The sequence below is a fragment of the Phyllobates terribilis genome, unplaced genomic scaffold (genome assembly GCF_046119375.1).
Source record: "Phyllobates terribilis strain yellow unplaced genomic scaffold, ASM4611937v1 Scaffold_5__5_contigs__length_657084704, whole genome shotgun sequence".
NCBI lineage: Eukaryota > Metazoa > Chordata > Amphibia > Anura > Dendrobatidae > Phyllobates > Phyllobates terribilis.
In genome coordinates, this window is record NW_027362765.1 from 534,206,522 (window position 1) to 534,221,258 (window position 14,737).

At 41.6% G+C, this 14,737-nt stretch overlaps 1 protein-coding gene across 6 annotated transcripts in view; it reads right to left on the reverse strand.

Moving 5' to 3' along the window:
• The window catches only part of USP54 (ubiquitin specific peptidase 54), a 137,360-nt gene that overhangs the window by 37,134 nt on the left and 85,489 nt on the right, over positions 1–14,737 (reverse strand). For all 6 annotated transcript variants that reach the window (XM_073685782.1, XM_073685781.1, XM_073685783.1 and 3 more), the window contains exon 3: positions 10,159–10,251. In XM_073685782.1, coding sequence (XP_073541883.1) covers positions 10,159–10,251 — 93 coding nt within the window. The remainder of the gene's footprint in view (positions 1–10,158; positions 10,252–14,737) is intronic.

Genomic DNA, 14,737 nt, shown 5'->3' on the forward strand with positions numbered 1-14,737 from the left:
GTGCTATACATTTTGGAAATTTACATCCTGCATATTCTCAGTCTGGCAATTCTCATACATTCATTCAATCTTAAAATATTGTTCACAAATAGTTTGCCACTTTCCATTGGATTCACCCTATGGCGTTATCTGAATCATTATGTGTTTTTGGTGAAAATAGCCTTGTAGCATAATTGCCAATACATTTTCTATTTTCCCGGTCTATGAAAATACCTATTGCCTGGCTAGTAAAAACAAATAAAAATGGCTACAGAGGTGGAATTGAGGTGGAAAGTCTACAATTATCGGCTTACCCCTTCTAACAGGTCTGGTAAATCACATCTATCTAAAACTTCTGCCTTCTTGCCAACATTTTCAATTAATTTGTAACACACGACAATCTGTGCGCACACGGGCTGCGTATCGGGAGCGAAAAGCTGCCTCTTTCCAGTGTGGCGGATGAGATTCTACTCAATGTCACCTGCAGCGTCCATAGAGGAGTGCGGCGACATCCGCGACCTGTCAAATTACACTGCGGATTTTCAGAGCGGATTTTACCCTTTGCAAAGCCAATGGTGAAAATGGCACTAAAACAGCTGCATTTCTGTAACAAAATCTGCATCAATTGCTGCGCAGAAGAAATGAGTTGTGTGAACACACTCAAAGCATTTTGTTGCTGGTTTCCCTTATTTCCAGAATGCAGCATGTTGTGAGTGGGATGCTCTTTAGGGAATAATTTAGTCAGAGACATCAATTTTAACAGAAACTGGACCAAAAACTATGACAGTCTGTATGGTCCATGTGCCTACATTCTCACAATGAGTTTTTGATGCCGCAGATTTTCTGTACATATTAATTAGGTTACATGCGTTTTTGCACTCTGTTTTGGAGTGCATTTTTTTCGCGTCTTTGACTCTGCGTTTTTTGTCTTTTCTTGGTGTGTCATGTTTTAAATAAAGCAACTTTGTTTTTGCTAGTTTTTTGTATTTGGCTTTAACCAAACTATTAATATTGTCATGTGCAGATTACAAGGGCTTTTTTATTTTTATTTTTAATTTTTTTAGGCATTTTCGCCACAGAAACGCACTAAAAACGAGTGTTTTTCACCTGCAGATTTAACACATCTAATGCAAGACTATGGGAATAAGTTGCATGTAAAACCCAGCTTAGAGAAGTTGACATGTTGTAGATTTGAAACACGCACCCCAGGTCAGTTTACGCGAATCCCATCGACTTTGCTGGAACTGTAAGACGCTGCATTTTTGATACAATAAAAATATGCAACGTCAAAAACTCACCAAATACTCATTGTGGGCGCACCGCCTAAATGTTCTGGTCTTTTCTGAACATTTTTCACAATTAGGCTAACATTTTTTTTTCAGCTCACAAGTGCAATATTTTTACTTTCATTTGCCTTAGCCCCTTCACGACATATGACGTATATTTACGTCATATTTCGTGTCCCTGACTTTGATATGGGCTCAGATTCTGAGCCCGTATCTTTCCCTGCACTTGATGGCTGAGGGAGTCGAAGAGTCTGTGTCCATTTTGGTGGAGTTGGTATAAAATGGACCGACTCCTAAAATATATAATAAATTGGGTACAGTAGTTGAATGCAGTTTGTGGGGAATATTTTTTTCATAAGAATTTGGGAAAGTTATGAAATGTCCTATAAATGTCTGTCCTATTCCTGATCTAAGGGTCTAGACTTTTAGCTGTGATGAATCTGTGCTATAGTAAATTTATCACTTAAACATGAGCCATGTAGGAGGGAGTCGGAGAGTCGGTGTCATGGAAATTGAAGAGTCGGAGGTTTGGCTTACCGACTCCACAGCCCTGCCTTTAACAGCCATGGGTGGATCCACCTGCGGCTGTTAACCAGTTAAATCCTGTTGTCAATCTCTGACAGCGGGATCTAACGCGCGCCAGCCGGAAGGCAGTCACAAATCCCGCCCATCGGCGCCCCTGTCACGTGATCGCGGGACCCCAATGGGTTGTCATGACAGCTGGGGGTCTGCAGAAGACCCATGTGCCTGTCAGTACGATCCTCCTGTAAATGCTGGCTTGTGGCCGGCGTTCACAGGAGATCGTGATTTCTGCTGAAGAGCTGCTATGTGTAGCACAGGCAATCGGACGATCACAGCTTCAAGTCTTCCAAGGAGACTATTAAAAAGTAAAAAAAAAACGACAAGCGCAAATCACCCCCTCTTTTTCCCCCATTGGAAAAAAAAATACACATTTGTTATCGCTGGGTTCAGAAATATCCGATCTGTCAAAGTGTAATTGAATCCGATCAGTAAGCAGCATAATGAGAAAAAAAAAAATCAAAATGCCAGAATTACGTTTTTTTGGGGGGTTTTTTGGTCGCCGTAACATTGCAATAAAATGTAATAAGAGGCGATCAAAATATTGTGTCTACCCCAAAATGGTATCAATAAAATCGTCAGCTCAGGGCCAAATAATAAGCCTTCATCCAGCCCCAGATCCCCAAAAATTAAAACGTTATAGGTCTCGGAATATGGCAACAAATGAAAAAACTTTTGTTTCATATAAATTTCGGAATTTTTTTTTCACCACTTAAATAAAAAATAAAACTATACATGTTTGGTATCTGGATACTCGTACTCATGTTGGCAGACAGTTTTACCATATAGGGAAGATGGTAAATAAAAAACTATTGTGGAATTGCCCTTTGTTTTTAGCAAATTCACCTCACTTGGAACTTTTTTCTCCGTTTTACAGTACATTATATGGTAAAATCAATGGTGCCACTCAAAAGTACAACTCGCCCCGCAAAAAAACAGGCCCTCATTATGCTACATTGATGGAAAAATAAAAAAAGTTGTGAATCTTGGAAGAAGGGCAGGAAAAAATAAAAATGAAAAAAACGGAAAATGGCCTGGGGGTGGAGGGGTTGACAAGGATTAGGAAAAAAGAAAGTTGGTCTTTCTTCCAAAAACTCCACCACCCCAGACCACAGGTTGTACCTCAGCTCAACCACAATCAATTCAAAGGAGCATGTCCGGTGTGACATGGCATGGATTTAAAAACAAAAAAAACCTGAACAATCATTTTTAGATCCTATACAAGTATTAAAAGGTTGAACTTCTTGGACAAAGTTGTGCGTACATGAAGAAAAATACTACACAATATGGCAAAAGGGAAAATGGAGGTAGAAAATACATACCAGATTAAGGAAAGATATTTTAACAGTATAGAGTTCAGAAATTCCTAATAGGGGGGTTAATGTATGGGCTTTTGTGTTACAAAATTTTCTTGCATGGTTTTACCATAATTTTCATATGACTAAAGTCATGGACAAGGAGTATTGTGCGTCCCTGATTCCCATTTTCAGTACGTGGTAATGCTACACTACAGACCATCCATGGGGTAAACAGATGTAGCTAAACTACATGGCCTCAGAAAAAAACTTACACATGTCTAAGAAACCCTGCATTTTCACCAGACTTGCACACTATAAAGGAAAAGAACGGGACACTTTACACAATGTGCCTCTACAAGTGAAGAAATCCTTTTAATGGGCACACACTTTACCTCTTCACGAGTGAGAAACATCCATTTAGAAAATGAATGGCTACATGGCACACACATTCTTTCAGCTATTGTTTTAGATCTGAAGAAAGACGCCCGGATTAGTCTGTCGCCGAGTTTTAATTAACACACAGAAAGAAGGTTCCATGAAAGATTTCCACAGAAGACTTCTGGCTCATACTCGCTTCTAAACTTTATTGTAACAGCATGGAGGGAGGTGGGCTACAAACAAGTCAGAGATCCATAATGAAAAAATAGTCCAAGTAATTTGGCATAATGGGGATGTCAGAATCCACAACCTTTGCACCATTCATGGTGACAGCTTACCAATATTTTAGGCCAAATGAAACTATGTCTAAGGGTCACCCACATACAAAAATATTGGCCCTACATCTCTTTTTACTTGAGCTAAGATTCTAGAATAGAGGTGTCAATCACATATCCACAAAGGTCTCCTAAAATAGGTTTAGTGGTAAAAAGCCAAGTTGAGGTATTGTACTCAACTCAAAGCAAACCATCTAAATGGACTTAAATCCAGAAGGCTATCGAGCTTTCCTTCCAGACGTGTGCAGAGCGGCACAGGCGGGAAGGCGCGTGCACAGCGGCACAGGCGGGAAGGCGCGTGCAAAGCGGCACAGGCGGGAGGGCGCGTGCACAGCGGCACAGGCGGGAGGGCGCGTGCACAGCGGCACAGGCGGGAGGGCGCGTGCACAGCGGCACAGGCGGGAGGGCGCGTGCACAGCGGCAGCGGCGGGAGGGCGCGTGCACAGCGACACAGGCGGGAGGGCGCGTGCACAGCGACACAGGCGGGAGGGCGCGAGCACAGCAACACAGGCGGGAGCCTTGTGTCAAGAGTAACTGGGAAACCTTTGAAGATGGCCTTAATAATCAATGCTCAAACACAAATCAGAATCTGAATTTAGTTTTGCAAGAGTAAAGTCACTCTCCACGTTACCGTCGTAACACTGCTGGTAAACAACATAATAGCCCAAACATACCACCCATGTTATTTTGCATCAGATATCAACCCTTTAAGAAGGACCAGGGAATTTCTCATTTTTCTCCCAGCCTTCTTCTAAGAGCCATAACTTTATTTCTCGGTCATTCTCTTCTTTTTTTGGGGCTGTGGGGGAGACAAACTGTAATTTTGAATGACACCTTTAATTTTACCATACAATGGTCTGTAAAACAGGGGAAAAAAGTTTGAAGTGGGAAGACATGGTAAAAAAAAATGAAATTCTGCAGTCTGGTAAAGATTACGTAAAAATCTGATGGTCTAGGTCAGTGCAATATATATATATATATATATATATATATATATATATATATATATATATATATATATATATATATATATATATATATATATATACATACAGTACAGACCAAAAGTTTGGACACATCTTCTCATTTAAAGATTTTTCTGTATTTTCATGACTATGAAAATTGTACATTCACACTGAAGGCATCAAAACTATGAATTAACACATGTGGAATTATATACTTAACAAAAAAGTGTGAAACAACTGAAAATATGTCTTATATTCTAGGTTCTTCAAAGTAGCCACCTTTTGCTTTGAGGACTGCTTTGCACACTCTTGGCATTCTCTTGATGAATATATATATAATTTTTTTATTTATTTTTTTGAGTTGCTATTTTCCGAAGACCAGTAACATTTTTATTTCTCTGTTGTTGGAACAGATTGGGGGCTTGTTATTTACATGGTAAACTGATAAATTTTATTGATACCAAATTGGGGTACACACAACATTTTTGATCACCTTTTATTACATTTTTTAAGGCATCTAAGGTGACCAAAAATAATATTTTTTTTAATCTTACGGTATTTACCATAGAAGTTAAAGGGAACCTATCAACTGATTTATACTGTAGAAATGACGAACAGCATGAATCAGAGCCCGGTATGCACGACTGTAACCAGGTATATATAGTATTTTTCTATTTTTCTCTGAAGCACTTAGGTGCTTCAGAGTGTTTAGCTAGCAGAACCAGCCGAGGACTATAGAGGATGTGAGGGGGAAGGGACCTGATTAGTCTGGCTCAGTCCCGGTCGGCTCTTCCCAGGGCTGCTGCAGGTGACGGACAGAACTGTCTCTACTGTATGTACACACATTGGAGAGACCGGTCAATAACCTTTCTGTGGTGCTGGGAGGGGGGACTGTGGTGAACTAGCCTCATCTCTGTCTATGGTACCCACTAGATCTTCTACACCTTCTCTAAAATGCTCCAGCATTTTAGAGAAAGGTAAATCAGGCTGCTATTACGCAGTCAGTCGCTGACTTGTGCTGCCCACATTTTGCGCAACATTAATCAGGTGACAAGTTCCCTTTAATTCTAAGTTTGATAGATCTTACTTTTCTGGTCTTTATTTTTAAGATGGGAAGAGGTGGGAGATTTGAACCTTATTTTTTTTTTTTAAACCTTTATTTAAAAACATTCAGAAATATTTTTTTCACATTATTTTTTAGTCCTCTTGAAGGGGTTATCTGGGACTTTTATTTTTTTCATGGGGGCAACAAAAAACTGACTACCTGCCTATTCTGCCCGGTGACGGTTCAGAGCAGACACGGACTGCTCCTGCCAGCGATTCTGCTAATTTGACCTCAAGTCAACAGAGCAGCTCTATCTCTCCCGATCTGCTCTGTCAATGGGAGTGACTGATCATTTCATGCTGATTGACAGCCGGCTCCCTGCAGTTAGGCTCATTGGGCAGTACAGGGGAGACATTCCATAGCTCACTGGGCAGTACAGGGGAGACATTCCATAGCTCACTGGGCAGTACAGGGGAGACATTCCATAGCTCACAGGGCAGTACAGGGGAGACATTCCATAGCTCACAGGGCAGTACAGGGGAGACATTCCATAGCTCATAGGGCAGTACAGGGGAGACATTCCATAGCTCATTGGGCAGTACAGGGGAGACATTCCATAGCTCATTGGGCAGTACAGGGGATACATTCCATAGCTCATTGGGCAGTACAGGGAATACATTCCATAGCTCATTGGGCAGTACAGGGAATACATTCCATAGCTCATTGGGCAGTACAGGGGAGTCATTCCACAGCTCACTGGGCAGTACAGGGGAGACATTCCATAGCTCATTGGGCAGTACAGGGGAGACATTCCATAGCTCACTGGGCAGTACAGGGGAGACATTCCATAGCTCACTGGGCAGTACAGGGAATACATTCCATAGCTCATTGGGCAGTACAGGGAATACATTCCATAGCTCATTGGGCAGTACAGGGAATACATTCCACAGCTCACTGGGCAGTACAGGGGAGACATTCCATAGTTCATTGGGCAGTACAGGGGAGACATTCCATAGCTCATTGGGCAGTACAGGGGAGACATTCCATAGCTCACTGGGCAGTACAGGGGAGACATTCCATAGCTCACTGGGCAGTACAGGGGAGACATTCCATAGCTCATTGGGCAGTACAGGGGAGACATTCCATAGCTCATTGGGCAGTACAGGGGAGACATTCCATAGCTCATTGGGCAGTACAGGGGAGACATTCCATAGCTCATACTGCCTACGTTTGTGATGTTTGTGTTTTCTTTGCCCTTGTTCTTTTCAAGTCATTGAGGAAACCATTTCATATTATAACTGGGTTTTCCATATAAATATTTCTATTATCACGATCCAGATTTTATAGAAATGGCATGCAATATGACCATGGATTTTAAGAAGGTCTCTTTAAATCTATAGGTAACAAGAAAAAATAAAACATCCTGGAGACGTGTAATTATGATGTAGACAAAGAACAAGTCACAGTACAATTATCTTTAATTCCCATAAATCTCTTTTTATAACTAGTCTTACATTCCAGCATCCAGCCTGGCCACATTTTCAGCATAATGTCTTCATTATCATATCATTATACACGCGCTGCTTTGTACTTCTGATTAGTCAGACAGGTACAGCTTTTACTCACATTTAGGCCATGGATTCAAGGCCACGACCGACACCTGATCAAACCTATGCACCATTTGACAATAGGTTTTAGTTTTTAGGTCACCTAATATCGGATTCCTTCCGCAACCCTCAATAATGTTTATGTTACATGATTATTAATTCCTGTTGCAATCAGATTGAAAGAAGTAGGTCAGGACAACACAATGTATTATTAGTATTAAAAGCAGAGTTCATCTCCATCTATATGAAAGGAAAGCACTTAGCAAGTAATCGCCTCATCAGTCACATCTAATGACCGGTCTCCACCCCCTATCTTTATATAATGAGAACTGGCGGAGTAATGATCTGCTCTGTAGCCTTCTATCTCATACTCCAACATCATTGGGCCCACGCAATGTGAAACCTTTACAATAGGTTGGTATGATCTGAGCAGCAATGGCTTTGCCCCAGTCTGTTTGCCTGCCTACAGCTGCACTATTATCAGAATGTACTCATTTGGAGTACAGATGATGGCAGTGGTAAGGTCAGCTCAGCACCTGTCTCCTCCTCTGAGGGTTCTGTTTATCAGAACAAGCTGCTGCAGCAGCTTCTCCCCAGAGTTAGTGAGACAGAGGAGCTGAGCTGACCCAGTCACTGACATCATCTGTACTCCAAATATGTTCTGATATTAGTGCAGCTAAAGGCTAGCAAATAAACTTGAGAATAGTAGGTACATGGAAGCCCCTTACATGCAATTTTTTTTGTATAGGAATGAACACAAATCCCCTAATAAAGTTATTTACAAAGTTTTATAACTTACCATGCTGGACAAAATTATTAAAAAAACAAAAATAAAAGTTCAGCTAATCTTTTAAATCCAATAGGTCCAAGCAGCGCAATTAAATAAAACACACACACACACACCAAAACTATACCTGCCTACAGGACCAGCACTGCTTCTATGCACTCTGTACCCGGTCAGCTTCCTGACACCAACATTTGACTAGGAGTGTCATGTGACCACCACAGCCAATCAGTGGCTGCCTTCACCTTCCATTTGAACAGTTTCTTCCTGCTGTAACAGAATGTGAAGGCTGCAGCAGATAAGTGGTCTCCGATTAGCTGCAGAAGACATGTGATGCCCCCTCCCAACCATCTCCTGCCAGATGTTGATGTCAGGAGATCGGCGGGAAATCTATGAGCAGAGGTGGAACATCTGGTGACAACCAAGATGTTAATTATGGGGACTTTCAGTAGGCCCTGGGTTATTATAGTAACCCATTAGTTCCCCACGATCACACTGCGTGCAGCCAATGAGAGCCAGTGCCCACACGCACCAGCTAGAACATCATATCAATGCTGCTTTTAGAGGCTGACAGTGGCATTTAAAGTGGTTGAAGTGCAGCAATCAGAGCTAGCTCTGGTCGCTGCACTTACAGGCAGATGGTGGCCATGTAACACAGCCAACATCTGCCTAGTATGAAGCTGGCTCAGCTCTTCAGCCTGGTTTGTACTTTCCCTAGGAATCTATGACAAAAATGTATGTTATAGGTCATTAAGGGCTTAAAAAAAATATATAAAACCACTATTTTAGTAACCATAGTCTGAGAGCTACAACTGTTATTTTTTTCTGTGTAATGAGCTATAGTTTTTATTGGGACATACATTTTTGGAAAATTGTATTTATTTGTGGGCAGGATGAACTAAAACAGCAATTGTAGCATCATTTTTCACCATTTTTTTTCTCTTTTCAACAGCTCTCGCTTTGGGGTATAAGAAACAAATTAGTTTTATGCTACAGAAGTCGTGATACCAAATGTGGACTCTTATGGGTGTTTCTTTCAACCTCCCCCTCTCACCCCCGTCCCTCATGTACCAATGCCATCCCTGGAACATATCCCCAATAAGGAGAGTTTCCTAAAACGGTTTCTACTAGAAAACGCATTGATTTGGATCGCCTCAAGAAAACTGTGTGCACATACCTGTATACAGATTCTGTCCTAAATAAACCAGCTGGAAGGGCACATACTAAGAATGGTGCTACACAGTGACTTTGTCCACAGCACCGGTCACGCAGTCAGAGTTTTCTAGATGTCTGTGCTACATAGCAGCGCAATAAAGGTGAATAGGGTTGCATTGCAACCATGGAGGTACTGGGACAAGTGGTAAAAAATCCAACACGGCTGGACTTTTTGCTTGTCGTGGTCACAGCACTCTCAAGGTCACAATACAAGCCACTAATTTTTACTGCACCGCGATGCAGTAGCTACACCTAGCAAACTTTGGCTGAGTGACAAGTGTCATGGCCAAAGGCTATATGTAGCCTCAGCATAATGCAGACATAGTAAGATAATAACGCTAAAAAGACAGGGAATATCTAATCTGACGATGAGCCTACAATACATATGAGTGGATGGCCCACTATGCAGTCAGCCAATATTGATAGACTTGAATGGCAAGATTAATCAGTGCTCAATACTTATGTCACAAGTGCAGTTTTGGATTTTATAATTTTACGCCTCCTATATCATTACTGGCATTGGACGTGACTGTACAATAATGTGTAAATTCTTCACATGAATACACTAGCTGTACCCAAGCTCATCTGCACACACATAATATAATATACATGTTTTTTAATTGTATATATTGTGAGTGTGAAGGTAAAGGTCTCTAAGAAATAAATTGATGGCCCATTATCACCTACCTTGAGTGCACAGAATATGCAGGAGTCACCCATACATTTGTGAGTGGTTAACTGGCGGAAGCTCCGGCGGAAAATATCAAGGTGCCACAAAACCTGTGGAGAATGATCACAAATTCAGGGTAATACAATGGAAAGCAAGACCAACATGGCAACTGTATAATGTAGTCATCAACTCAAGTAACAAAACCATTGTCCAAAGAAAGCTGAGCAGATAGATATGTAGTTCTATGGAATGTACAGATAAGTGGATCAGTAAATGACGTGGTATACTGAATTATCACTCCGTCCATAGTGATCTTTGCACACACACAGGGAAGGCCATTAATCATCGAGTTGGACCACCCAATGGACTCCTAACCTCACAATGAGATCAATAAATGATAAATTATATTGACATTTTTCACACAAACTATATTAGAGATTGAGATGTATAGATAGATGTATCTGTATCTCAATCTTTGGTGCAGATTTGTTGTATAATGTGCTGCCTACACATAGGACTAATTAAAAGGTAACTTTTCCACTTTAAAACAAACAAGCTTGTGTCCAAACGCTTTTATACATATATTACAAATCACAGATGGTACTCACCCACCCCAGCTCCAGCACTGATTCTTCCCCTCTGCTTCAGTCTCTGCGTATTGACCACAAAAGGTGATCTCACGACTACAGTGCACATCAACACTGCAGCCAATCACTGAGCACAGTGGTTCTAGTGATGTAGACTGCGCTGAGCTCAGTGATTGGCTGCAGCAGTAATTTGCATTATAGTCCAGAGGTCACCACTACAGCCAATAAACAAAGACAGGAGCAATGGTGGAGAGCTGACAGCGGCCTGTGGGGGGCGCTCTATCTGGTGCTCTGCTTACATATTCATCTATATGCTCTTATGACAGCTCATTGTGCCTTCACTGACCTGCCTCCTATTTTACATAATGCATCTAGTAGTGGGGGGTAAAATAGAAGGCAGGTCAGTGAAGGCACCAGATAGAGCCCACCCCACAGGCCGCCCAGGAGCACGGGCATACCATTATCTCCAAACTGAAAGTAAAGATTACACAAGGACCACAGGACGGATTTCATCAACCAAGGTATCATTTTAATCAGTGTAATGTTGCCCACCTGACAGTGTATGTAGTTTACTGAGCACAATCCTGCTGACAGGTGCGCTTTAAAGAAAAACTAACAGGTCTGTGAGAGCCAGAACTCTTGCTGGTTGGTGATCAAATACTTATTTCATGTAAAAAAAAATGCAATTTAATTATTTAAAAATCATACAATCCGATTTTCGGGTTTTTATTTTTAGTTTGTCTCTTACAATTGAAGTATACCTACGAAAAAAATTGAAGACCTCTCCATTCTTAGTAGGTGGGAAAACTTGCAAAATTGTTAGTGCATAAAATACTTAGTTTTCCCCACTGTACATGATATGTTACCAGGTATGCATTTTCTAAATTGGCATTACACATTTGCCCTTTACGTTAGGCTACACAATGGTGTTACAGCAGTTGGATCAGTTATGCTTGGTTCTCTAGAGCCGCTCATACACATTTCAGGGGTCTGGTCTATTGCAGCAAGATCAGCCCTCAATGTAATATGTACAGCAGCTTCCTAATGATGGACTGGGCACATTGTATGTCAGACAGTAATCCATATCGCTCTAGTTTCTATAACATTGTCACTACGATAGTTGTTTTAATGGAATATCTGCCATTACTAGACAAGAAAAGTGAATATTACAGTTTTATATAAAAAAATTCTAACCAAAAAACATATTCCACAAACAGGTCTCTAGTTATAGGTATTCTGATCACAGAAGATGGATAATATGTTAAATAACCACCTTTATCATCCATATCCTGTCCGGTGTCACTTTGTGTCCGAAATACTGCCACCATGTGGTTGGATGCAAGCATGACATGCTAAGGCATTTATATGTGTGGCCAACAGAGGACTTGACACCTAATTGTTTACACTGTAGAGCAGTGATCCCCAGTCCTCAAGAACCATCACCAGATCATGTTTTCTGGATTTCCTTAGTACTGTACAAGTAAGAAAATCCCCAAAACATGATTTGCTGGTGGCTCTTGAGAACTGGAGTTGGGGGAACACTGCCAGTAAAGGACGCTGTGGCCCGCACACACCAGCCTGGGGAGGGAGAATAATGCTGCACCACCTACTCACCAGGGTAGAGGAGAGCGGCTCCTGCTATACCGACAGCACTCACATCAAAGCACAGTACAGGAATGAAGCGCATGATCGGAGCAGTAGTAAGTGGGGGAAGGAGTTGCCGACATGGAGGCACTGCACGGGAATGTACGGTGTGATGTGGGAGGTGCAAAACCAGCAGAGCGGCTCCTGCTACAATGAGGGTATTGCACAGACCTCTACAGTGGTTTGTTCTGGGGATTTTATACATTGGAAATAGCTGATGCTTTTGCATTACAGTCATTTTCATGCATGGATATTTGTATACTTTAGATTACAGTTGTTGTCATTAAAGGGGTTTTCCTACGAACGAAAGTTGATTTTAATCAATAGATCTTGCAATAATAATAACTTCCACAATTGGATGTGTTTGAATAAAAAAGAACCTGTGCAGAGATAATCTTATAAATGTGCCCCTGCTGTGTACTGTGTAATGGCTGGGTCTGACTGTGTACGAACACGGTCTGATCATACCATATCTCCTGAACAGGGGAGGAAGCAAAAGAGTATACAGATATTACAGCAGGGGGATCACAGCTGATTCTTTTGGGAGGTAAAACATTTCCCTGTCTGTTTTTAAACAATGTTTTACTTCAAAAAAATAATCAGCTGTGATCCCTGCTGTAATGTCTGTATTGTCTTTTCCTTCTTCCCTCTGCCCAGGAGATGTGGTATGATCAGACCATGTTCTGTACGGACACATCCATTACACAGTACACAGCAGGGGCACATTTATAAGATTATCTCAGCACAGGAACATTTTATTTAAATACATGCAATTGTGGAAATCATCATCATTTCAAGATCTTATGATTAAAATGAACTTTTATTCGTGGGAAAACCCCTTAAAGTGGATGCATTTTCTGTTACACACCATCCTAAGACGAGCTCTCTACTAGTTTACACAAGATGTACTTTCCTAACATTATCACATCTTTAAATTTCCTGGAAATCCAGGGTTGTGGAGTCGTTAAGCCAAACCTCCGACTCCTCAATTTCCATGACACCGACTCCAACTCAGACTCCCTCATACATGGCTCATGTTTAAAGGGAACCTGTCCTATCTACTAGCTACACTGCCTCCATTGCTTTATTAGTGATGCAATGTGCATCACTAACAAGCTGTTTTCATGAAAAATCGGTGATAGTATAATGATGTTATAACGCTTTATATACTTTGTCCTACCTGCTCGTATTCAGTCATATGGGTGTGATTCGCTCATTCAGTCATGGGCGGTCGCCGCATTCAGTTAGTGCTGGCGCCGCCCAGGACATCTGAATACTGCTTCTGCTTCTGGCAAGCGCTATGTTTGTGGGGCGCATGCGCATTTGCACACATCGGGCCGCTGATCCGGCGAGTGCGCAGAGGCTGTGTGATTACCAGCTTCAGTGCGCACGCGCTGTGTCCTGTGGCTCCCGGCGCGTGCGCAGTCAATGTATCTTGCGGTCACTGCTGCAGTGTCCTACGGATAGGGCATCAATGTAAAAGTAGTGGACAACCCCTTTAAAAAGAAAACGTTCTTACTTTAAGAGGGACCCTGTCTAAACGATTTTCCTGAACTAATATGGCTGTATAGGTTGTACAACATGTAAGAGGATACCAGTCTTGCAGTAGATAGATGTGCCAGCCATACGACCACTTTGACTCAAAATATCATCCTGACAGGTTCCCTCTAGTATTTTGTTACTGTAATGGGGTAGCAGTGATAACCTGAACATAAAACATTGCTGAGAGATTTTACAGCCAAATGCCGCAGGTTTTGAAGTTTATCCAAGACCAATCAAGTTTTTTCATGAGGATTGTGGTAGGATATGTAAAAACATGCAAGATGATACATTTTATTGGTGGAGAGAAGAGAAGCTCAGACAGGTATTTAAACACTACACATTGGAGCCTATAGGTGACTGATGCCACTGTATGCCTCCAGGTGTGTATCTCTGATGGGCACTGCAAAATGCAGAGTGAAAGCCGCCAAAATAGGAAGCACAAAGACGCACATTCCTAACGGGACCCGTAATTAGTTCTCTAGTCAGGGACACGCCTACAAAATCTTCAAGATCCTGGAAATCGCCATCAGCACCATTTCTCCTTAGTGACGGTGCCACATGGAAAGTATCTCGGCCCAGGGAAAGTCTAAATTCCTAAGCTCATCACTAACGATTGGGCAGAGTGCTCCTGAATCGCTCAGTCTGATCAGAGGGAACTGAGCAGTGACAATTAAAGGGGTTTTCAAACGATCAAAAGTTATTTAAAGTTGATTTTAGATCTTGGTATAATAATTTCCACAATTGGATGTGTTTTAAAAAAAAAAATGTTCCTGTGCTGAGATAATCTTAAAATCTTAAATGTGCCCCTGCTGTGTGACTATGG